Genomic DNA, 27,007 nt, shown 5'->3' with positions numbered 1-27,007 from the left:
ACCGGGACCCCCGCGCTCTACCCCCCTCCTTCCCCCAAAGCGCCAGTGAATCCAGGGGTGGAAATGTAAGGGGGGGGGGGAAGTGGGATGCCCTTTTCGACGCGATGTGAGGTGACAAGTTGAAAAAGCTGATGAAGGATCTCTTGAAAAGAATTCACAGAAACAGGTAGTAAAATAAATCATTTTTAAATTTGTCCCAAAAACAAGATGAAATCTCGAGGCCGAATATCGTCAGACGCGCTATCATTCTCTCCTCAGACGCTCTCCAAGGCTTCTCGGCATTGTGCGTTTGTCTTTATGAAGTCTTTCATTTCCAACCGTCGCCAAAGCAAGAAAAGAAATCCTCTGAACATCACACGGCTGCTTTTCAGAAATATCCTTCCCAGCATCCCTTTTATTTTCCACACCTCTCCACGCCAGAGAAGGTACCCTCCTACACACACACACACACACACACACACTTTCCAGGCCTTTGGGGAGGAGGTTAGTGGGGGTAGACAGATGCTTTCTGGTGATACTCGTCACGACAACAGTATCCAATGAATAGATTCCAACACCCCAAAAGTTGCACAACCTTGAGTTGGACCACAGTTCCCAATTTAATAAGTTGTGACACTCCAGAAATTGTACAGCTCCGAATTTGACCAAAATTTCAAACGAATAGTGTCCGACAACCCAGAAGTCTTACAATTCAAATTTCAAGCATATTACTCAATAATCTCTTCTCAAACCACAGAAGTCGTACAATTTGGAATTCGACCGTAGAGCCCAATTAATAAGTTGCGACACTCCAGAAGTTGCGCCATTCCGAGTTTGACCAATTCACACAATTTCAAGCACATTAGTCAATAAATCCATTCCGACACTCCAGAAGTTGTTGGAGTTTGACCAATGTGCCCAAACACTCCAGAAGTTGTAAGGTTCCTAATTTGACAACGGTGCCCAATGACTACTGCCCGACACCCAAGAATTCAGATTTCAAGCACCCCAGAAATTGTACAACCCAAAGTTGGACCAAAGTGGCCAATTAATAAGTTGCAACTCCCCACAAGCTGTACAAATCAGAGTTTGACCAAAGCGCAGAATGAATACCGTCCGATACCCCAGAAGTTTTACAATTCCGGTTTCAAGCACAATACCACCCGTAAATATTTTCCAACAAGCCAGAAGTTGGACCACAAAGCTAATTATAAGTTGCAACACTCCAGAACTTGTACAGTTCAAAATGTAATCAGAGTGCTGAATGAAACTTTCCAATTACAAGTACTTTGCCCAGTAAATTCGTTCCGACACCCCAGAAGTTGTACACTTTGGAGTTCAACCCGTGTCCAATGGAAAGTTTGATAGTGATAACTTACATTGATGTTTCTGCATTTGGCAATTTCTTATTATATTATATTATTAGTATGGGATTTTTTTTAATGGGCTTTAGGTGAACTGATGAATACACACACACTCGCACGCATGCACGCACACACACACGCACATACACATACTCACCCACATACAAAAAAAAAAATATATATATATATATATATATATATATATGTGTGTATATGTATATATGTATATATATTTAAAAAAATAATAATAATAAAAAAAAACATTTATTAATTTTTTTTAAATTTATTTTTTAAAAAGGAGAGCAATGATGATGTCAACAATACTGAGCTCTCCTGAGAAGAAAAAAAAAAAAAAAAAAAAAGAAAAAAAAAAATTTTCAAAAATCCCAGAAGTTGTACACTCTGGAGTTCATGCCCAGTGCCCAATCAATAAATGTTCCGACACCTGAGAAGTTGTACAGAAAAGATTTCAAAATTGTTTGGCATAATTCGTTTTTCAGTAATTAATGGCTGATCCTTTACCCCCCAAAATGCTAATATCTCTTCAACAGACTTCTTTGACACCAATTCCTATTCAGACAGGGCTTTGGCGTCATCTTGTGGGCCTTTAAGAAAGAGCACAAAAACTATGAAGAGGGAATTATTGCATAGAAAATGACTGGATAATTGATCTGAATGGGACATTTTGTTTTGAAAGCGGACCAAATGAAAGTAGGACTGGTGTCACAAAACCAATGGCGGCACCAGCAGGATTTTTTTTTCCTGTTCACACCTCTTGCAAAACTTGCGAGATGTTGCCAGACGGCCTCCATTTGCTATTTGGGTCGGCACGCTCGTTCCCGCTTGGGACTCGGCTGTTAATCACAATCCTCCTCACGGGCATACTTCATTTACGGGTAAAAACATTTTTGGTTGCATTTTCCGGTTGGGGGCGTGGACGCCGGCGGGATCCGGAATGGACTGGATGGATATTGCTGCGCCGATTGATGGACGTCTCCTTCCCCCCACTCTGACATTTGCTTATCCTGGTCCGCATCTGCCGCTATTGACGTGCGCTCGATCCCGACATCTTTGCTAAGCTGTTTTGTCATTTGTCACCTCTTCAATAGAAACGGGGGGGCGTCGCCAGTGATAAGACTCAAGCCTCCTGTTAGGTTGGTTCCCGGGTCAATTTGACCCAGGCTATGTTTAATATTGAAAACACATACATGTTTTATATAAATCTTTTTTTTTCTTAAGTTTTATCATGAAATACTGATATTTGTAATAGTTCTTTAACTTTGAAATGGGTTATTTTGATCCACGTGATGTTTAGTTTTTCTAAAAGCATTCCAATACACAACAGGAATCATTTTAATTGAAAATATGACAAAGCAAACCATTTTAAATGAGATGTCTTATCTTGGAAAACTTTAAAATGGGTCCATTTGACCCGGGTTGTATGTTCCAAAAATTTTTTGATAAACATTAAACCCTTTGGTTGTGTCTAATGTTTAATCATAAAAAAAATGTCATATAACTCAATGCAATGTTTTTAATATTTTTTAAAAATGAAAAATATGTTGGGTCAGTTTGACCCGGGATATTTGCAATGTTACAAATGCATCCAGTGAATAATTGTTATAGCTCACAATTTTGTTTTTATTGCAAATATGTTTTAATGAACCATTTGTTACGGTTTGTTGATGCCAAGTTTCAGAGCAAAAAAAAAAAAAAAAATCATATTTGTTCATTTTGTTAATGACACCCACCACAGTGCCTGCTTGTGGAAGTACGCCGTCCACACTAATACGCTACTACGCTTAATTTGTCCCTCTTAGGCATTCTCCGAGCAATTTAAACAGCAGATTTTTTTTTTTCCCCCGGTAAAAAGAAGAGCCCACTCTGCAAGTTCCTCGCACGCTCATAACTGTCAATTTAGGGCAAATTTTGTGAAAGCAGGCTTTTGGTTTAACACCTTTTAAACTTAATGCATTTGAAGAGCCCACTCGACAACCTCTCCTGTTAAAAGCGAGCATTTTGCACAACTTATTCTCAACTCGACGCATCTTCACCACAAACCGGTGACATCATCACATCCAGGGATGCAGTTCGACATCAGTCAGGGAGATGATTAGCTTCAACTAACATACAAGTCACTAAAATTCACATTGAATCCAATTAGAGTTCAATGCAATTAAAATACAAATTAAAATTTGATCCCATTAAATCACTTAACTCATTCACTGCCAGCCATTTTCCCTGAAGCAACACCCTTCGCTCCCGGCTGTTTTACTGGATTTTGACTGATTTTGCTTTGCTCACCGAATATTGTGATCTATTGCTATAAAAACCTGGAACCTACCAAAAGAAAAATTAGAGTCTCTTCTTTCATCAGGAAAAAAAAGTATGTTTCTATCCATTTCCGTTTTGCAGCAATTAGCAGTTTCATCATTATTTCCAAATTTGTTGAACACAGTGGGGGAAAAGGGCTTTTTGCAACATGGCCCTGGTTGATCTTTGAATACTCTGATGCCACCTGCTGGCCGTTTTTGTAATAAATACCATTGCTTCAAGTGTTCTCTTTAGTGCATAGGCTCCATCAAAGCCTCCTGTATGCTCTAGCATAAATAAATTAAAAAACTGGTAAATACGTTTTTGGGACCATGGTAATATTTAAAATAGAACGTATTTATACGTTTTTGGGAGCAAATTTGTTAATTATGATATGATTCACTGTAACTCCGATATGAAACTTTATGACACGAGGCACTCCAAATACGATGCAATTTATTCAAATTATGATACAACATGGTATGATTCATTACGATATTAAGATGTAACAATACGATACGATTCATTCCAATTACAATACTATTCACTCAAATTACCAAACAAAATATTCCCTCTAAAAGTGCAACGGATTCATCAATTTATTAGAGAAAGAAAAGAAAACTTTTTTTGTGCGGGACTTTAAATTCTGCACTTCTTCGACGTCACTCTCTACAAATACAAGTCAAGGCGCATATTTTCTCCCCATGAGGTGGAAGGCAGGCATTCCCCCCCCCCCTTCCTCCCTCCGCCTCTCTCCTGCAGAGGGACTATTATTGCAGCTAATTATCTACAAATAGGCCCGATATGACAAACACAGCCCCCGCTTCTAAGTGCACAAAATCAGTCAGTGCGGGTAGAAGTGAATGAAAGGGAAGCAAGTGTAGGAACAAGATAAAAGTCACTGTGATGAAATTAAAAAAAAATAAGGGAGGGGGGGAGGCTGGAATCAGATGAATGAATCAGATATAAATGAGGAGAATATCAAGAGACAATGCGGAGTAAGACGAGGCATATAAAAGCGAGACAGATGGGCAAAGAAAGACAGCAAAAGGGACAAACAGAGCAAAACGACGGCGTCGAGGGCGCGCGTGACGGCTGTTGCCATGGGCAACCGTCCCGCCACGCACAGGCGGCATCCATCCCAGCATGCCCGGCGATCGGGCCGGCTCAGGGCTCTCCGAGGCTGTCTGTCTCATTTCCGCACAGAAACTCATTTACTATGACGCATCAATGGGCGCTTGATTAGATCCTTACCTCTGACACATATGAATATTTATCAGCATGGGCTGAATACACATTTATTCTTCCTTTCATCTGGATCACTCTTGAGGGTCCTCCGGTTCCCCTCTTAATTTCTGTCCAATGAATATGTCACGGGTGCGTCGCCAGGGACCCACAAGCCCTCCAGATAATCTGGACGCGGTGGCGGTGCAAACAAAAACACCGAAAACTGGCTTTTTTTTTTGTGTGTGTCTTGTGTTTTATTCGTCATGGCGACAAAAGCTCTCAGGGCGGGAGGGACGGCAATCACGGCAAAAAAAAAAAAAAAACACTTAAGCGGATATACGTCGACGATGCGGCGGACGGCTTAAGATGTCGGCGTGAGGCTGCACAAATGAAGCTGCAGGTGTGAAATGGATGCCAAAACAAGTGGCTGTTATTTATTTCCCCTTGAGGACAAACACAATTAAAAGGCTAAACCTGACATTTTTATTTCATCTTCTCCTACAACTAATGAATTGGTTTTATAGCTGTGGATGTTGAAGGTTGGGTTAAATATTTCGACTGACTAGATTGGGTTGAAAATTAGGTTTGGGCAGGTTGAAGATCAGCGGAAGCGGGTCGCAGTTTTGGACACAGTTTGTACTGAAGTGAATTCAAAACCACTTCCGGTCCCCATCTTGGTGTAAAAACTGTGCCAAATACGATAAAAAAAAAAAAAAAAAAGGAAAAACATAGTTCTACATAAATGTGTTAAACCTCCAGTTAGGTTGGTTTGTTAGCAACAGCAATAATTTCCCAGGTCAATTTGACCCAATTTAACTCATTGGCTCCCAAAAACATATAACTACGTTCTATTTGAAAAATTAGCATGCACCCAAAAACATATTTATACGTTTTTAATGGTTTTTTTTTAGGATTGAGCATACAGAAGGCTTTGGTGCAGCCTCTGAACTGAACAGAATGTTTGAAGCAATGGTAGTTATTACAAAAACGGCCGGCAGGTGGCAGCAGAGTATAAGAGATCAACCAGGGCCTTGTTGCGACAAGCTCTTTATTTTAAACATATTTGTGAATAATGATGAAACTTAGCTATATTCTAATGTTAATTGGCCGATTAATATATTTTTATGCATTATATATATTTTTTAAATTAATCTTCAACTCCTCAAACCAAAGCATTGGGTATACAGCATATAACCCAGTACTGACTCGGACCTTTTTTTTTTTACCCAGTGCTGGGTTAGCTAGTTTACCCAATAAATGATTAAATAAATAAATAAATATTTAGAGTTGACCTCTGCATACTCGCGGACTGGCATTGAATTTGCATCTTGGTGAATTTTTTTTCAATTTTTTTTCTCACAATTTTGCAATTTTTGTTTTTTTTTAAAAAATTTTAAAGATTTGTTTCCCAATTTACCAAATGTGTTTTTTTAATGTTTATCAGCGTTTAAAAAAAAAAAAATGTTGTTTTTGTTTTTTACCCCCCAATTGCATTTCAGTAGTTGTCAGTTTTACATGGATTTTCGCTATTCACTATGCCCTGTGAATAATTGTATGACATGTAACAAGTGCTGTGCTGGTACACTTGCCCAACAGCCTTAATGCGTGCTCGTCTATCTCTATATGTGCTCAAGCTCTACAAAACAGCACAAGCCGTATAGAAAATAGACAGACGGATATTTTTAGTGAACGTAACTTACGTCACTGACTCCAGCCTCCACTATCTTCAGGCCTGTCTCCTTCTCCAGCTGCTGCTTCCCTTGAACTGCGCAGGAGACAAAAGCGGAGGCGGTGGTGAATATGAGCAGAGAATGACAAAGTAGCACTTTTTTTTTTTTCTTGGTTCGTTTTATTCCCACTTCCTGCTGCGGAACAAGTTGGTCACCAATACCGAATGTGATGCAACGGCTGAGACGGCGTGAGTCAGATGTCAAAATGATCGCAGGGAACGGGCGGCCCACGCGGGAATGCGTGTCATTTAGCTCACGGTCGACGAAACCGGAAAAAAATAAACCGCTGTTTGTGATACAGTCGATCAATCGTTCTGGAAGGACGGCGGTGGTTTTAGGGAAAAGAGCATCCGTGAAGTCACGATATTTGAGTAGTCACTTGGATGAATGCAAGTCAACTTACTTCACAACAAGCAGCAATTTGGCAGATAGCGAACAACATTTAAAAAAAAAAGAGGCTTTAAGTTAGTTATTCCCATTCTACGACGGGGTATTAGGGCCACGGGTATATATATATATATATATATAATTATCCCAGGAAATAATAATTAAAAAAAAGTATTAGTAGTAGTCAAGGAGTGAAAATGAAAAAAAGATTTTATATATATATATATATATATATATATATATATATATATATATATAAAATAAATACATCTTTTTTTTTTTTGAGGGCGGGGGCAATATAAAAATATAAAAAAAACTTGCCACGTTATAAAGTGGCTAATTTGCAAGTTTATAGTCTCAATGCTGACAAACAATGCAAAAGCCACACACGAGCTAACAAATAGCACTAGTGTTGCAGTTATAACCCAGTGAGCAGAAAAAGTCCAATCAAGCCAGCAATCCACAAGTAAAAACCATAAAGATGGGCTTAACAGAATCAAGAAAATCCACTTGGATAACTTCTGGGGCGTTTCGACTCGCAAGGTACGATTGGTTCGAAGGCCTGAAAATGAGCTGAGAGCCAACTAGCGCCATTTAATTCGAGCAACACTGTAACGATGCAAAACGTTGGCGAGTGCAACCGACTGAATCTGAAGTGTGTTCGTTAATAACTTAAGCCCCCTTCTTTTGTCCTTACAATAATTAATACACCGCGCATCTCGCCATCTCATCAAATACGCCGGAGCCATTTCCAGCGGCTCGCTTCGTCAGACATATTCGCATGTAAATCCCGCACATCCATCACTTCCTACCTTTGAAGCAAAACACGTACGTTGAAAAACAAAAAATCAAAGGGCGCTTTCATAGATGAGGCCCAATGAAATAATGCGCGGAAAATGCCGCATCCTTTTAATTGAGTTTGTTAGCATGTGAATGTGAGTTAAAGCCAGCAGGTCCTTTAAATCCCATTTCCCCCCCAGATGAAGGCTATGCAAATGACCCTGCGGAGACTCAAGCTCACCTCGCACTCCACATCGGGCCGCGGCCGGTTTTAATTAGGATTTTAATCTATCCCGGTGATTCCACTCGGGCCACAATGTATGCGGCATTCCATCTAATTAAGCATGCTACTTTTAGGATAATCATCCATCTCGCTCTCTCGCTCGTTCGCCGCCGCCGCCGCCGCCGCGCTCAAACCCTCTCGTCTTGCCCGTTTGAGAAGGACACATTGATCATTCTATCATCTCGTCAATGAGGTGGCGGATAGGGGGAGATGTGGCGGGGGGGAGCTGGAAAGGGTCGCATATACAGTGTGTGTAGGCTTTGGTCTTATCCCAGGTAATAATAATAAAAAAAAATTGTTTGTAGTAGTAGTCAAGGAGGCCGATAAATGATATATGGAGCCGAAAGCAAAAGAAATATTGGTGTCTGTCAATAGTTTTAAAAATACAAATTTCAACTCTTAACTTTTTTGAAATGTCTTAAAGCAAAAATGTATTGAATGACTTTTCAGATTTGCACAATGTTATTATTATGATTTTTAATCCTAGACATCGACAATAGAACTATTTGTTTTACATTTCTAACATAAAATTCAGGGTCATCGGTATGTCTTAAAAAGTTAAATGAAAACTAAAACAAGTGAATACCGTAGCGAGTTTTCTACAGTAACGCTGCGGTTTATCAAGAATTACAAAAGAAAACTCGTAGTTTCTGTTCTTCTTCTTCTTTAAAATTTCTGATGGATCACAGCTCTATGGTGTATACCGCCACCTACAGCGCCGGAGTCGCCTCTCAATATTCACAAAAGAAGAACGGATGGAAACGGGCGTAAGTCGCATGTCCGTTTTTGCGCATTTTCTTTAAATTCGCTTAAAAATTTTTAAACAATTGGATGGAAACCTAACAATATAGTGTGCGAGAAATAGAATGTTCCCTTTATGAATGTTATTTTCTTGAATTGACCTCATTAGATCTGTGTCAATAAACAACTAAATCAAAACGAAAAACATGACTAATGGCCACTCAAAGCAAGTTTTTTTTTTTTGTGTGTGGACGCCCTGTACGTTCAAAGCGCTAAAAGTCCAAATGCCACACAAGTCAAGTCAAGAAAACGCGCCATTAGCGAGAGCAGCAAAGTCTCCAACAACCCACGCGTCTGAGATGAAGCTCATTTTCGATTCGTGTTATGTATTTAGTCGTCTGGCTGCCAAGAGGGAGATACCTGGGTGCTGTTTAGGAGGGGGGGTAATGAGCGAGGTAATTGGGCCCAGCTGGGCGAGGGCGTAGGTGGCGGGGAGGAGCGAAGACGCTCAAAAGGTCACGCGACGTTTCGCCGCTAATGAGGACCCCTCTGGGGGCGACGGTGGCCGCGCAAGTCAAACGGCGAAAAGATTAGCCCTTAGTCAACACGAGCCCGCCACGTGACCGCCGCCCGGCTCGCTGACTGATATGTCGAAGCGGGCTGGAGCGGGTCGGTATTTACCGGCCAATCAAGGTGGAGGACTCTCCAATCAATGGCGGGAGAGGGACGGGGGCCACTTTAAATGGAAACACAATCTACTGGCAGAGCTCATTAAGCTGCCGGCTGGACGGATGAGAGCTGGAAGCGAGCGTCGCAACAGCTCATTGCTCTTCGTTTTTCTTACAGCTAACCGTCTCGCTTTTGTTGGCAAAACAACACAGCTGGGAATGCAATTAAGATAACCAAAAGTCCAAATACTTTGTTTCCAAAACTAAGTAGAAATTTCAGATATCTGTACTTGGCTTGAGTATTCTTTTATCATACGACTTTAACGTTTATTCTTAAATAGGAAAGACATACATGCAATATGTATGATAACACATTGATCACCTATTTGATCATTTCAAGGTCACCTTACTTTTACTATAATACTGTAATAAGATCGCATTTAGGTCTACGTCGTGTACTACATTCGGGAAGTAACTTGGCTGGCCCGCCCATCCGCACGCGCCGATTTCATGAGCTTCAAATGAGCCAGCAAATATTCCTGACAGACTGTGGAAAAGAGACGTCAGGTCTCATTTCAGAGAGACTCCTCCAGACATTCTTAATGGGCATTGTCCGAGCCGATCTCGTCTCATCTCTGATGTGATCCCATCCCCTGCTGAAGCAGAGCCCTTGATAAAAACAAAACAAAACATAACACGTGTGCCATTTTGATCAGATTTCAATAAAACAACGGTGGAAAAAAATCCTGTTTTTCAGTAAAGCAGAATACACATTCCCGACATCTCTAAAAGATTATCCTGACTGATTATTTTGTAACGTCTGGTGTGTTGGCGCAGATTTTTTTTTCCCCCTTCAAGGATCTGATCGGAAAATCGCCCTGTTTTTTTAACAGCAGATACAATGACAACTGCAGGGCCTTGTTGCGACAAGCTCTTTATTTTAAACATATTTGTGAATAATGATGAAACTTAGCTATATTCTAATGTTAATTGGCCGATTAATCTGTATTTTTTAAATGAAAAAATATTTTAATGCATTATATATTTTTTTAAATTAATCTTCAACTCCTCAAACCAAAGCATTGGGTATACAGCTTATAACCCAGTACTGACTCTGACCTTTTTTTTACCCAGTGCTGGGTTAGCTAGTTTACCCAATAAACGATTAAATGAATGAATGAGTGAATGAATGAATGAATAAATAAATAAATAAATAAATAAATAAATATTTAGAGTTGACCTCTGCATACTCGCGGACTGGCAATGGATTTGCATCCTGGTGAATTTTTTTCAATTTTTTTTCTCACAATTTTTCAATATTTTGGGGGATTTTTTTTTTTTTTAGGATTTGTTTCCCAATTTACCAGATGTTTTTTTTATGTTTATCAGCATTTTTTTTTTATAAATATTTTTTGTTTTTGTTTTTTACCCCCCAATTGCATTTCAGTAGTTGTCGGTTTTACATGGATTTTCGCTATTCACTATGCCCTGTGAATAATTGTATGACATGTAACAAGTGCTATGCTGGTACACTTGCCCAACAGCCTTAATGTGTGCTCGATACAATGCGTGCTCGATACAAAGCAGATACAACGACAACTGCAGAGGCCCCAGAAATGAGCCCTGTGGAACACCATACCTTCCTACCACTGAATATTTGACAGAAGATGTGATGTGCATCCGTACAAGGCATCTCTCCATAACTTCACCTCACTGGCAAGACTGCAAAGGCCAACATCCAAATGAAAGAACAGCTTTTTTTTTTTAAACATTATTTTCAAGGCTATTGCAGTCTATAGTCAATTCCACTTCAACTTTAATGCAAGCGTGCAAACGCAATGTCGCTTAAAAAAAAAAAAATTAAGTAGTTGTATTCAGCAAAACAAGCCTGATTCAAATGACGAGCATCCCAACTCTCAGAGTAGGCGTGGGAAGAGCTGAAGAACACTTAAAAAGTTGATCAAGGACTCGTCGGGAGAGGAAGAAAAGGCCATTTCAATCGGGGATTGGAAATCCTTGACGCGCGCAACGAGGAGTAGAATTACGACGCGCGAGCCAGACTTTATGCGACCTTTAAATTGCTGGCGAGCATATGCACTCAACATCATTATCTGCCGTTGAGTATAATTTGATTAAAATGCGCCGCTTCTCCGCCATATGCCGGCGGGTAATGTAATGGCGTCCCCGCCCTCATCGTGGATTCTAACGGCGATCCCCCGAATGATTATCATCAAGTCATCGGAGCTTAAAGTCATAAATATATATGTTCATTTCTCTGACACATGACATGTGGTTGTTATTGTTGGAAGCGATATAAATGCGGCGCGGCGAGATGGATCGCTTCCCATGGGCCCCTAAGTATTCGGCATTTCAGCGTGTCGTAATGCCTCCAAATGGGTGACTGGAGTTGCCGTTATTTCAGCCTGGCCCCGCTGATTGATCTGTTAATACGTAGATACGTCCCCCCCACCCCCACCAGCCCACCCCTTCCTATCTGGATCCTCGCTGCCGCCTCCCTCTATACGTCAATCCCGTCCAAAACAAAATGAAAGGGTTTATAGCAAGGGTGTGGGGGGGGGGGGGGGCGCTCACGCTTCGCTCCCTCCGAAGCCGTTAGCCTTATCAGTAGGCAATCGCTTCGATATTAAAGCCGCCATTCTACCCATCATCCCCCCCCCCCCTCCCAACACGCACATATAACGACAGACTGCACCTATCAGAAGACAGAGAAGGAGGGGGTGGGGGGTGCAGGAGAAGGATGCACCTGAGCCCTCCTGCCGCCCGCCCCTCTCCAAACAGATAGGCTGCTATCCATTTCTCACCCAAAAACAATATTAAGACTCGCCGGCTTTGGGTACGAAGATGCACCGGGCGGCGTGCGATAAATCACACGTGACCTCCCCTCAGATGTGACTTGTATGCGACCATACTTGTCAAAATGTAGATGGCAGCAGATACGGCTGTCATTTTCATGAGTCTTATTCGGATGTTTTCTGCCACCTTTCCCGCCCATCTGTCTGCCAGCATCTTTTTTTACAAATATTAACGGCATACATAAATAAATCTGTAATTCTAACAGAAAACGTAAAATCGGCAAAAATGGGCATTTAGCAAACTTTATATTTGAATTCGCATTCAAATGTAGCTCCTGGTGACAAGTGAACATGAACAGCTAGCGGGAGAACTTACTGTACTTTGCCTAACAACTCCGAATAAGAAAATACACACCAACTCCAATCCAACCGTCTAATGCCATCAACGTGTATAATCGTCAAGTGCATTTTTCAATAAATAGGCTTGTCTGTAAAATTCAGGTTTGTAACCCAGTGTAATGACCAGAGGTGGCAAATCCAGAAAGTAAAAACCCTGCCAGAGTTTGGCTTTAGCCCCTGAGGCTAGCTAGCTAGCTAACTAGCTCCATAGCAGGTAAACAAGCACCATGGGAGCTAGCTAGGGAATTAGCTAGCTAGTACCTGGGGCTAAAGCCAAACTGTGGCAGGGTTTTTACTTTCTGGACCTGGATTTGCCACCTCATTACACTGGTTTACAAACCTGAATTTTACAGACAAGCCCGTCAAATATCATCAAAAAATAAATAAATCAGGTAAATTTTAAGATCAGAAATCAGTGATCGGCCAGAAAATTGTGATCGATGTGCCCCTAATTTTTGCTTATTTTAAAAGAGCTAATATTGGCAGATTAAATTAGCTGTCCGGTTAACTAATATGCTCCCAAAAACGTATAAATACGTTCTATTTTAAATATTTTGTCCCCAAAACATATTTATGAGGTTTTTTATGTTTATTTTATGCTAGAGCTTACATAAGGCTTTGATGTAGCCTCTGAACTGAAGAGACTATTTGAAGCAATGGCAGTAATTACAAAAACGGCCAGCAGGTGGCAGCAGAGTATAAGAGATCAACCAGGGACATGTTGCAACAAGCTGCTTTACCCACTGTTTTCAACAGATTTATGAATAATGATGAAACTTAGCTATATTCTAATGCTAATTGCTGAAAAACTGAAACAGATAGAAATATACTTTTTCTTTTGGTAGGTTAAATTTGTTATAGCAAAAGAACGCAATATTTTGCGGGCCTTGCAAAATCAGTCAAAATCCAATAAAACAGCCGGGAGCGAAGGGGGTTGCTTCACTGAAAATGGCTGGGAGAGAATGAGTTAATCGGTTGGGCCCTATTCTATACGACACTAACTACACATTACAACAATAGATTTTTTTTTTGGGGGGGGGAACAAATTGGAGGCATTTCAATTTATTTTAGGAATTATTTTGGTTAAGTAATGAAATTAACGAGTATCTCAAACCACAAATGAATATTCCTAATTTCATTCCAAATTCTTTTGTTTTACTTTTTGCGGTGTGCTGTTGACACATCCAATCAGCGGTGCCAATCACACGCTGTCACATGGTTTCAGAGCATGCTGTTCGCAGCAGGGTTAGAGGGTGGGGGGGATGGGGGTGGGAGTGGGTGGTGTTTGCGCGGTCCTGGCCGTCTCGCTGTTTATTCACCCCAATCGATCGTTTCATGCCAAAAGAAGACCCCCAACAACAAACCAACTGCTGTTATTCAGCCTAGAATCAACACGGCCGGTGGCTTTGTGACAAAACCGCTAAAGCAAAAAAAAATAAAAAATCCCTTTCATATGCCAGGCTTTATTCTTTTTTTTCCAGACTGACAATTACAAATGATGTTGAAGGTAATAAAGTGCGCCGGTGGCCCTAGTTTAGGCTCAGTAATGGCGGCAGCGGCGTAATTAGCATGCGCAGAGGGTCCGTCGAAGACCCTGCCTCTGATATCAAACACATTACAGGCTCCTTCCTCTTTCAAACGGAACCCACATGACACTTTTATAATTGCGTACCCCCCTTCCTTTTTCTTATTAAGGGGCCTTTTCGGAAGATGGCTCAATAATAAACCTTCACAAGTCCTTGCCTCGGCTGCACATATCTCAAATAGTCGCCGTCCTTCTAATAAAGGTATTAGCAAAATGCGGTGTGCGCACCCCTGGGGGTGCGTTAGATTAAAAATAGAATGGCTGCTATCTGTATAATAACACATTTTGATTGCATGAATAAGCATGAAAGCTTTATTGCCATAAAAAGTCACTTTTGTTTTGTCTGTGTTTGGGGGTGGGCAGAGTAGGTGGGTGGACGGGGGTGCACCAACTTTGTCGAAGTGGCTTAAAAGGTTTGGGACCGATAGCTTTAACATATAGTTTTCCGATTAATTTTAAAATGCCTCCCTTTTGACAGTTTTTTTGTTTGGGGGGGGGCGGGGGTGCAGGGCAGGCGGGGGGTGCACCAATTACTTGTGCATGACTTGTTTGGCAAAGCCTGCTCTAATAGACAAAGTGCCCCATTTGGTTAAATAAACACCTCCACTTAATTTTTCAGGGTGTGCAGGATATAAGGTGCGCCAAAACTCTTGAAGGGGGTATATGGATTAAAAGATTTAGGACATAAAGCTGTAGTAGATAGTGTCCTAGTGAGTTAATTAAGTGCCTCACTTTTTTTTTGGGGGGGGGGGGGTGCACATAATAAGGGGGTGCACCATCTATTTTGAAGGTGGTGAGCTGCTTAAAATGTTCAGGAAAGACTGCACTAATAGAAACAGTGCCTTTTTAGTTTTTTCTGAAGATAGCTAGCGGGGGGGTGTTGGTTCATCAAAAATGTTGAAAGTGGTGCGCATCTTTACAGTTCAAAAGAGTGCTCCAACTGGTGTGCTCCACTATAGAATGGGATTTTTTTTTTAACTCTTTGACTGCCAAAAACGTTAAATAACGTTTCGTAAAATCCTATGGAGGAGTGCCAAAGACGTTAAAAGACGTTTTTTTTTCAAAACAGAGGTGAAACTAACCATTTTCTATTGTTGATTACTGAAAAACGGAATAAGGTAGAAACAAACTTTTTTTTTCTGATGAAATATGAGAGTCCAATCTTTCATTTGGTAGTATGCGTGTTTCCATAGTCCAAACACAGAATTTTCTGTGGACCTTGAAAAATAAGTCAAAAATGCTTAAATCGGCTGGCACCCACGGCATCCCTTTTCTGAAAACGTCTGGCAGTCAAAGAGTTAAGGTAGTGCAGGGTAGGGGGTGCGCTATTTTTTTTTTCTTCTTGAGATTGCTCTAATAGACTCTTTGCACCAACTAGTTAAATACCTCCATTTTGACTGCGTTTTTAGGGTGTAAAGGAGCAAACTCTTATCAAAGGCGATTTGTGACTTAAAACTTTGGGAAAGACTGCTCAAGTGCCAATTAATTAAATGAAGGCCTCCCTCAAATAGACATCTCCCTTTCTAGTATTCCGAACTAATAGGCTAGTTTCGCTCGACATGACTTATAAAACAACGCCAGCATTGTTTAGCATCATTCCTGGAATATCTGCATAAAGACCTCATCTGCCGTTGAATCTTTCCACTATTTGCGTAAATATGCTACTGTATATGCACACGCACATAATATCACTTTCTTGGCTGGCTGCTTGATAAATAGATTGTGGCTGTTCTGACACCGGGTGTAGAATGGACATTTGGGCTTTGATAGGCGCTGACACCAATTCGTCACGGACGACGGGAGACGACGATGAGAGCGGCGCAGCCGGCAAATGACTCACATTTTGCCGCCACCTCCAGATGTAGCAGAAAGCCTATTGGATGTCAATCAATGACAATCCCGCACAAATGATAAGATGGCGGCGAAGGGTGATTTAGGAGGAAAAACAAAGCACGCCGTAGCGATTTTTAACACCTTGATCGGTTTTTAAATGCGAGAGACATGAGGGACAAGAGACAAAAATGTGGTAAACGTTAATTGTGGCAAAATATGACTACTATGGGGGAAAGAGTTATACATAATGTTTTTACATCGATATGGGCCGATTCCGATTTTTTTCACCCTATGCCGATTCCGATTTTTTGCGGAATAAAATTCTGATTACCAATTACAGTGGATGCCCGCATACTTGTGGTTTGGCACATGATTTTTTTTTTTTTAATAACAATACTAAAAAATATATATACATCACAATTCCCAGAAAATATATTGAACACATATTGGATGTTTATAAGAATTGAAGATTTCTTTAAGTAAAATAATATGATCTTTTTGTCCATTAAAGCATATAAGAATGAACATATGAATTAGATTATATATTAGTTTTGTTCATTTGTGTTTAACTTCAGAATAGAGAGAAAAATCCGCCTTTTCTGGGGGGGGGGGGGAGCTAATATTGTCTGACTAAATTGGCCGTCCGATTAATTGGTTGGGTGCTAGTCTTTTATGTTATATGCTAATTTCTTGGCTTAAATAACAATATTGTACTTAGTGCACGCATACAATGACAAAAAAAAAAGTTGTAGTAGTTTTACTCAAAATATGTGTTGTCAAATTCAAAGTTAATTTTGAGAGCATCACAACAAACAAATGAAACCAATTCGGTGGATCGGCCTAAATACTAAACAAGTTTAACTCTTTGACTGCCAGACGTTTTCAGAAAAGGGATGCCGTGGGTGCCAGCCGATTTAAGCATTTTGACTGATCTTTCAAGGTCCACAGAAAATGTTGTGTTTGGACTATGGAAACACACATACTACCAAATGAAAGATTGGACTCTCATCTTTCATCAGAAAAAAAAGAGTTTGTTTCTACCTTATTCCGTTTTTCAGTAATCAACAATAGAAAATGGTTAGTTTTACCTCTGTTTTGAAACAAACGTCTTTTAACGTCTTTGGCACTCCTCCCTAGGATTTTACTAAATGTTATTTAACGTTTCTGGCAGTCAAAGAGTTAACATTTACGACTGTTTCACGAGCAGGTCCCGGAGAAAAAAAAAGAATCCCTCTTAATCAACGTACCCCACACAATCAAATTTTGCCGCAAAAAGTAAAAATCCTTCGATACAAACCCAATAAAAATTCTCCGTCTGCAGTTGAGCAAATACCACAAACACCTGTGGGCCGTTGTTACCCAAAATTACGCTTGTCTCGTTAGGGATTTTGTGGTAACATTAAAATGTGCAGAAGCTTGATTAAAAATATTATTAAGCTTTCTCTCTTGGGGTCAAAATTGACGACTTAAGATGCGCCTGTGAGTGACAGCGGATCAAAATTTCGGAATGTGGGCTACTGTCTGAAGAGAGCGTACTGGGGGAAATGCTTATTGGAGGAAAGGATGGTGATGCATACACACACACACACACACACACACGCGACTACTTCCCCACTGAGGCAACTATGACAGAGGCAGCCCTACCTGTCAGTGTGGCGGCAATTATCCTGCAGGCTCTCTCCACGGACCATCTCCTGCAAGTCTCCGCATTACTAACCACATCACTGAGCGCATACACAGGCGAGGCGCGTACTGACGCACGGGTGGGCAAAACGCACACTGCCGATAGTGTACATATTCGCACGCGCGCGCAAATGCGCTTTTCATCCACAATTCGCTCTCGACAAGCTAATGGCCCGAGCCGATGATGTGTTGGTGCAGGCATCCTGCTCAAGCCGGGAGAGGCGCGCGTCGTTAGAAATATGAACGAGGTCGCACGCGCACACACCGGTACGTACGTACGATTGATAAGAACCAGGGTGTACCAGGTACAGCGGGTACGACTGCTTTACAGTAATAGACCCTGGGCCATAATTAGTTAAGTAAACACCTCCCTTTTTGACATTTTTATAGTGCATAATGTAGGGGGGGGTGCGCTAACATTGTCTAAGGGGGTGCATGGCTGAGCAAGACTGCCAATGACTACTCTGCTAGACCCTGTGTCATTATTAGTAAATTAACACCTCCCTCAAATATATGCCCCTCTTTTTGACATTTTTTACCATGTCCAATGAAGATGGGTGCTTTAACTCTGTTTAAGGGTGCGCATGGCTCAAAGAGATTGGGAAATACTGCTCAATTAGACCTTGAGTCATAATTGGTTAAATAAATACCTCCCTCAAATATATGCCCCCCCTTTTGACATTTTTATAGTGCACAATCTAGGGGGTGGGTTTTATAACATTGTTTAAGGGGGTGCGTGGCTTAAAAAAGATTGGGAAACACTGCTCAATTAGACCTTGAGTCATAACTGGTTAAAAAAAAGACCTCCCTCAAATATATGCCCCCCCTTTTGACATTTTTATAGTGCACAATCTCGGTGGGTGCTCTAACATTGTTTAAGGGGGTGCATGGCTTAAAAAAGATTGGGAAACACTGCTCAACTAGACCTCGTGTCATAATTGGTTAAATAAACACCTCCCTCAAATAGATACCTGACTTTTTTTTTTTGACTTTTGAAGGAGAATGCCCTCTTTTTTGAAATTTTTTACCATGTCCAATGAAGATGGGTGCTTTAACTCTGTTTAAGGGTGTGCATGGCTCAAAGAAATTGGGAAATACTGCTCAAATAGACCTTGAGTCATGATTGGTTAAATAAACACCTCCCTCAAATATATGCCCCTCTTTTTGACATTTTTTACCATGTCCAATGAAGATGGGTGCTTTAACTCTGTTTAAGGGTGTGCATGGCTCAAAGAAATTGGGAAATACTGCTCAAATAGACCTTGAGTCATGATTGGTTAAATAAACACCTCCCTCAAATATATGCCCCTCTTTTTGACATTTTTTACCATGTCCAATGAAGATGGGTGCTTTAACTCTGTTTAAGGGTGCGCATGGCTCAAAGAGATTGGGAAATACTGCTCAATTAGACCTTGAGTCATAATTGGTTAAATAAATACCTCCCTCAAATATATGCCCCCCCTTTTGACATTTTTATAGTGCACAATCTAGGGGGTGGGTTTTATAACATTGTTTAAGGGGGTGCGTAGCTTAAAAAAGATTGGGAAACACTGCTCAATTAGACCTTGAGTCATAATTGATTAAAAAAAAGACCTCCCTCAAATATATGCCCCCCATTTTGACATTTTTATAGTGCACAATCTAGGTGGGTGCTCTAACATTGTTTAAGGGGGTGCATGGCTTAAAAAAGATTGGGAAACACTGCTCAACTAGACCTCGTGTCATAATTGGTTAAATAAACACCTCCCTCAAATAGATACCTGACTTTTTTTTTTTGACTTTTGAAGGAGAATGCCCTCTTTTTTTGACATTTTTTACCACGTCCAATGAAGATGGGTGCTTTAACTCTGTTTAAGGGTGCGCATGGCTCAAAGAAATGGGGAAATACTGCTCAATTAGACCTTGAGTAATAATTCGTTAAATAAATACCTCCCTCAAATATATGCCCCCCCTTTTGACATTTTTATAGTGCACAATCTAGGGGGGGGGGGGTGCTCTAACATTGTTTAAGGGGGTGCATGGCTTAAAAAAGATTGGGAAACACTGCTCAACTAGACCTCGTGTCATAATTGGTTAAATAAACACCTCCCTCAAATAGATACCTGACTTTTTTTTGGGAGACTTTTGAAGGAGTATAAGGGTGTGTGGGGGGGGAAGGGGTGCTTTAATTACAGTTGGAAGTTGGTGTGTGGGATTGCTCAAATGCTCAACAGTAGTACACAGTTTCATCATTTTTCATAGTTAGTTAAAAATAAACACCTCTCTCAAATTGACATTTTCCTTTTTCACTTTTTGGGAACGTGTGCGAGGGTGTGTAGCTGCGCAAATTCTGTTGCGTGTATGTGGCTTATAAAGCTTGAAAACGACAACTTCAATAGAGCCACGACTACTTACAAATAAACACCTCCCTCGATTAGACATTTTTCCTTTTTGACTTTTGTTTCTGGAGTGCGATACAGGAGGTGGGCCCAATCTTTTGAAGGTTTTTGAAAGACTGCTCCAGTAGATGCTAAGACTAATAGGTGTGATGAGTTAAATAAACACCTCTCTCAAATCAAGTCTCTAAAATGACTTTTGTTTTAGGGTGTGAGAGGCAAGGTAGTGTTTGAACTCTGTTGATGGGGTGAGTGGCTTCAAATGATTGGAAAATATTGCAATAATAGACTCTCAGATGCTTAAAAAAAAAAAAAAGTTAAATAGACACCTCCCTCAAATAGATGCCTCCATTTTGACTTTGACTTGGATTATATGTGTTAATGTACAATAAATAAGGGTTCTATTTGTTTATTTTGTTCTTTTTTCGTACGCCAACGCTGAGGTTGGAGACGAATCGGGCTTGTGTTAACACGGACAGGAGGGCAGGATATGAGCTCCAGTGAGTCACGAGATGGTAAAAAAAACAAAGACAGACAAGGCTTCCATTTTGGCTGCGGGGCGGTCTCGCTGAGGAAGGAATTGATCCGTTCCTCGCCGGCTGGCTGACTCGTGTTTCAGGAACAGCTTGACTGTACAGACAGCGCTGTGAAGGGTGATTTCAGAAAGGATTTTTTATTTTTTTTTCGTAAAGAAAGGAGGTGTGTGGTGGGGGGCAAAGACAACCCATGTGACCTCATTACTGAAAATTTGTTCCGACTGTCATTAGCAATCACAGACGCCATCACTCAAGTCAGGAGTACGGGGTGGGCAGAGGTTATGACAATTATCACATAGCGTTTGATAACTGGATGTAGACAGGGTGTTGAAAGATTCTGTATGTTCTCCACTTGATACTCGAGGCAGGGAAAAAAAATCAAAAAGGAAATAGGGACATCGCTGCCTGTAGGGGGCGCCAGCAAAACCTTTCAAGATGGAATCATCAGAACTTTTTGGACCAAAAATACAAAGATTACTTCATGGTCTTGATGTAAATTACTACTTTCCTATCAGTCAGGTCTTTGGCACCATTACATAACGAGCACCTGTAAACACAGCCATGTTGGTGTCACTTGTCAATGGAAATAGTGACAAAAATCAGATATAAGCATGAAATCAGAATTGACTACTTGCACCTCGGTGTAAATTCTTCGCCTGTTTGAGTATCAACTTCTCTTCCGACACTATTTTAGAGGTGACTCGAAAAGTGAACGCATGCTCGCTTTTCCGCCAGCTGCCAAACTAGAAGCCCCGAAAATCTTCCCGCCGCATCAAGTAACCCTGAACCGCCTCTCACTTTCTCTCTCTCTCGCTCTCTCTGTGTCGACGCGTCGGCGACGAGCATCCTGGCGACGCGTCAGCCTGCAGTGCTCGTCATCTGCGTGTGCAGCTGCGAAGTGGTGGTGGGTGTAAAAAGAAGACGCAACACAACCGCCTCGCTCAGCTGTCAGCGTGAGAAACGTGACATTTCCCGTCAGAGACGTTATTAGGACTGATATTATTTCGTACTCCGCCTTTTTTGTGTGCTCCAAGAACAAAATGACATAGGGATTTTTTTTACGGTAATATTATAGCTGTAACGTGCGCTTAAAATTTGTTGGTGGCACAAATGTATTAATTTGTATTAATTTGTATTTTGTGCTCATAAATTTGTATTCCGCCGCACATTAGTATTTTGTGGTCACAAATTAGTATTTCAAGTGAAATTTATGCCTATTTTGTGTACACAAATTTTTGTATTTTGTGATCTTGTTAGCATTTTGTAGTCACAAATTAGCTTTTGTGTGCAACCTATAAACACTTCATGACCACAAAGCAGCATTTTGTGATCACAATTTAGTATTTCATGATCACAAATTATTATTTTGTGGCCACAAATTTGTATTTCAAGTGCATTTTATACCTATTTTGTCACCACAAATCAGGATTTTGTGATCACAAATTTGCATTTTGTACCCACAAATGAGTACAAAGTATTTTGTGGCTACAAATTAGTATTTCACGAACACCAACTTTTCATAGCCACAAGTTCATTCATTCAATCATTGGATTTCAAGATCACAAATTAGCATTTTGTGTGCACCTTTATGTTTTTGGTTGCCACAAATGAGCATTTTGTGAATACAAATTAGTATTTCGTGACCCAAAATAGTATTCCGTGAGCACAAATGAGTATTTTGTGTGCACCTTACACCTCTATTGTGGCCACAAAATAGTATTTTGTGAACACAAATTTGTATTTCATGGGCATACATTAGCAAAATGGCTATAATGATTAAAAAAAAAAAAAAATCTTGTCATGTCTGGGGCACTATTAAAACCCGATAATCATCACAACAGGACCAGAAGACAAAGGAAAAGAGAAAAAAACAAGATCCAAACAACAGCAAAAATCCACATTTTGACTGTTATTTTCGACACCCACGCATCCCAAAATCAATCTTATGCCACAGTTCCCTGCAAAACGATTTCTTTCGGGAACGCAAAGCTGCAATTCCGAGCCACAGCGTGACGATTAAATCTATACGCGGGCGGCGGCAGCAGTGGCGGCATGCGTATCCTAAATAGCAGCTACATATGTCGAGAAAACTCTCCTGTGATTGAAGTTGCGAGGCAGTTTCGACGGGAGCGCACAAGCGAGCCTACCTTCTCTTTTTTTAAGGACACCTGTTGGGCTGCCACGGCTCATCTCCTCCTCATTTAGCCGTCTGTCAGGGCTCCGCGGGGCTGATTACAGCCAAGATCTGATTCCACTTGCACTGCTTATCAGTCTAATTAGGGCCCCTGGCAGGTGACTTGAAGAAAGTTGCCCGCGTCGCCTGTGTTCAAGGCACAACGATTTGTAGCGGCTGCTCTAAAGACGGAGATTGCCAAGCCACAAATTCCTATTTAATGGCCAAAAGTATGTGTATTTTGTAGCCGCAAATTAGTATTTTGTGATCAGTAATCAATATTTCGTGGCCACAAATACATATTTTGAGGAGACAAATTAGTATTTTGTGGCCTCAAATTAGTATTTTGTTGGCAAAAATTTGTATTTCGTGGCCACAAATACATATTTTGAGGAGACAAATTAGTATTTTGTGGCCTCAAATTAGTATTTTGTTGGCAAAAATTTGTATTTCGTGGCCACAAATACATATTTTGAGGAGACAAATTAGTATTTTGTGATTACAAATTAGTATTTTGTGGCCTCAAATTAGTATTTTGTTGGCAAAAATTTGTATTTCGTGGCCACAAATACATATTTTGAGGAGACAAATTAGTATTTTGTGATTACAAATTAGTATTTTGTGGCCACAAATTAGTATTTTGTGGCCTCAAATTAGTATTTTGTTGGCAAAAAATTGTATTTCGTGGCCACAAATACATATTTTGAGGAGACAAATTAGTATTTTGTGATTACAAATTAGTATTTTGTGGCCTCAAATTAGTATTTTGTTGGCAAAAATTTGCATTTCGTGGCCACAAATACATATTTTGAGGAGACAAATTAGTATTTTATGATTACAAATAGTATTTTGTGGCCTCAAATTAGTATTTTGTTGGCAAAAATTTGTATTTCGTGGCCACAAATACATATTTTGAGGAGACAAATTAGTATTTTGTGATTACAAATTAGTATTTTGTGGCCACAAATTAGTATTTTGTTGGCAAAAATTTGTATTTCGTGGCCACAAATATATATTTTGAGGAGACAAATTAGTATTTTATGATTACAAATAGTATTTTGTGGCCTCAAATTAGTATTTTGTTGGCAAAAATTTGTATTTCGTGGCCACAAATACATATTTTGAGGAGACAAATTAGTATTTTGTGATTACAAATTAGTATTTTGTGGCCACAAATTATTATTTTGTGGCCTCAAATTAGTATTTTGTTGGCAAAAATTTGTATTTCGTGGCCACAAATATATATTTTGAGGAGACAAATTAGTATTTTGTGATTACAAATTTGTATTTTGTGGGCAAAAATTTGTATTCTCTGATCATAAATTAGTATTTCCTTTTCGTGATCACAAATTAGTCTTTGTGGCCACACGTTCATATTTCATGGCCACAAGTGCGTATTTTGAGGACACAAATAATAAATTTGTATTTGTGGCCAAAAATTAGTTTTAGTGTGAGTTTGATTGTCCGCAGTGGTATACTAGTTATGTAGTATAAGATAAAAAGTATTTTTTTTTAAAGGGTTTGCACACCCCAGTCCAATTAAATCATACACAACATCAAAAGAAGAGGGTTCAAGTCATTCATTTTGTTTATACTATTTGAAGAATGATTGTTTCATTAGAGAGGTACAAGAGCAATTGTTATGTTGGAAGTTATTCATGTATTCCTTTCTTTAGAGGGGGGGGGGGGGCTGTTTATTATCATCATCAACAGTCATTAAATAGGAGAATTTCCACTGCAGGCGATGGCTCCTAAGAGGGCTCTTTAATAAGTAGCCGCACAAGACAAATGGCTGCAAATGACAGGAAATGGCGGGTAAAAATAAGTGAGACGGTGGGAATTGATGAAGGAGGGAGTGGAGGATTTAACAGAAGGCGCGCAGGTTTTTCTAGGTAGTGTATCAGTCGCCGCGAAAAGGTCAGGAGTGTGCTGTTCGCACATCCAGGTGCTAATGTAACACCTCTCACACCTTTCACGTTCGCCCGCATCTGCGGCTGCCTGGCGGCTTAGTGAACGGACTGTTGTTTTCTCCACAATAATGCTCAGTAATCCCCCACTCACGTGTTGCCTTAACACGGGGATCTGGTGTGAGGACGCCATCGGCGACAGTCGTGCGCACATCTGTGAAATACACTTTGATTTGAAACTAACACGGAGATGGGCGGCTAAAGTACTCGCACACTATACTTGGTAGGACTTACAGATACGTGGGTAAAGAATACCGTGGTAAAAAAAGTCAACTTTGTGTGTTTATCCCCAAACTACCAAGTCAATTAGCTTAATGCTAACAGGCAATGCAAACTGCCATACAAGGGCTAGCGAAACTAGCATTATTCACTATTCATATTTTTAAGCGTTAATGGACCAAAAAATAAGTTATTTTATACATTAAAGTAGCACTAAGGAAAGTTTCAACCTTAATCAAATATTTTCACAACTCTTCTGATGAAACATTGACTTAAAACGAGTTGAATCGTACCTTTGCCATGGCCTGAGGGGGCCTGTATCCTTTTTACTGGCACTAAACCACTTTGAGGAGGATGGTAGGAACACTGCCACATAAAAAAAAAACTACAAATGTGCTGACTCCTTTATGGCATACGTCACATCCCCCTTTACCCATTCGTTACAAAGACAGAAGTCAATTTGACTGGCGTGAGCTAAAAAATGACGTAATGCGCTTGTCCTCTTTGGAAATGTGGTCTTCCTTCAGGCATAACGCAGGGATGTGATTTGACCAAAGTGAAATTATCTGAAAATTTAGCCGGAGCTCATGGGTTTTCCGTGTTTTTAAGTACTTTCAATGCACTCACATGACAAAGAAATAGACAAAACAACAGCATAAATTTTCAATGTATATTGAACTATCCCATATAAAATGGCAGTTTCAAAATCAGTCACATTCAAAAACATTGGACTGCCTTTGCTTTTAAAAACTATCACTGAAAATATCATCATATCTAACTAATGTGATTACTAAGTTAACACATAAAAAATGTTGAAGAGTTCAAATTTCCTGAACAAATAATTGTATCATGACCAAATGAAAAGTAACTCATATTAGAGCATACCACAAATGTCTTTGTTATAGCAGAAGATGTTATCTGTCGGAGTCATGTGCATACACAATGAACTACTAAAAAAAAAAAAAAAAAAAAAAACGGAATTGTTTTTTTTTGGGGGGGGGGGGGGAGATAAAAAAAGCGGAATTATTGTCCATGTATATTTGTTTCAAATAATCAGCCAATTGATCGGTTACCAGAATTTCCGCAAAATATTAGAATTGGCCTACAAAAATTTTTATCGGTCACACCCTATATCCTACCATTCAAATCTGAGGCCAACAGCATTTTCTCAATTAAAACCAGCCCCGCTCCAGAGCAAATGCTAATTCATAGAGCACGTTCGGTGCAGTGAAACGTATTTCACCGCGTATATATAAACGACCACTTAGACGGCCGACTTAACAAGTGAAGCTGAAATCCCATTCCAAGTCAATCTGAGGCGGATATTGGAGTTGAATTGAAAGGGGTTGCGTGTCCTTTAAAGAGAACTCTGGAGATAGAGACGAGTTATCACCTCGGCAGAGAGCCCTGGGAGAGACAACGCTCCTCTGTAGGCGTCTGACCTCATGTGTACAGGCCAGTGACCCGTGACAGTCAGCCGGTATCGATTTAAGACGAGGCTGAGAACAGAGGGAGAGCGAAGAGCGACCTGCAAAAATCCCTTTTTAAAGCACATCCATAATTTAGAGCCGTCTTTCGTCCGCTTTCAGATGGCTGAATGGCAGGTAATGCTGATTTTAAAAAGCAATATGTAAGGAAATATGCGTTAAATGGAGGGTTGAGGGAAAATATCGATATAGCGATGGATTGTTGTGGTTCAGTATTGATAGAGCAACCTTAAATGTTCAAAGCAGAAGGTGGACAATTAAATATATAGTCACAAGTTTGGGATTAGTTAGAAATTTTATTTTATTTTTTAAACAAAATCACCAGTATATAAATGGGTTTAACCTATAAGCCAACTTGCCCAATTTACCACTTCACATCCTATTAGCCGGCAATTCGCTATTGATCACACTTTTTTTCCCCATCTCATCTTCCAGTCGAAGACTTTCAACTCAAACATCTGCTGC

The 27,007-nt window shown here is 40.2% G+C and overlaps 1 protein-coding gene across 2 annotated transcripts in view; it reads right to left on the bottom strand.

The window, feature by feature from the left end:
• Positions 1 to 27,007, bottom strand: part of ptprn2 (protein tyrosine phosphatase receptor type N2) — a 119,768-nt gene that overhangs the window by 50,283 nt on the left and 42,478 nt on the right. For both annotated transcript variants that reach the window (XR_013289713.1, XM_077554516.1), the window contains exon 11: positions 6,584 to 6,648. Coding sequence is in view for 1 of the 2 variants with exons in the window: in XM_077554516.1 (XP_077410642.1) it covers positions 6,584 to 6,648 (65 nt within the window). In the remaining variant the exon portion in view is untranslated. The remainder of the gene's footprint in view (positions 1 to 6,583; positions 6,649 to 27,007) is intronic.

This window comes from Vanacampus margaritifer, chromosome 20 (genome assembly GCF_051991255.1).
Source record: "Vanacampus margaritifer isolate UIUO_Vmar chromosome 20, RoL_Vmar_1.0, whole genome shotgun sequence".
Lineage (NCBI taxonomy): Eukaryota > Metazoa > Chordata > Actinopteri > Syngnathiformes > Syngnathidae > Vanacampus > Vanacampus margaritifer.
Note: the sequence above shows the minus strand (reverse complement) of the source record. Positions and strands in the feature narration are given on the sequence as shown.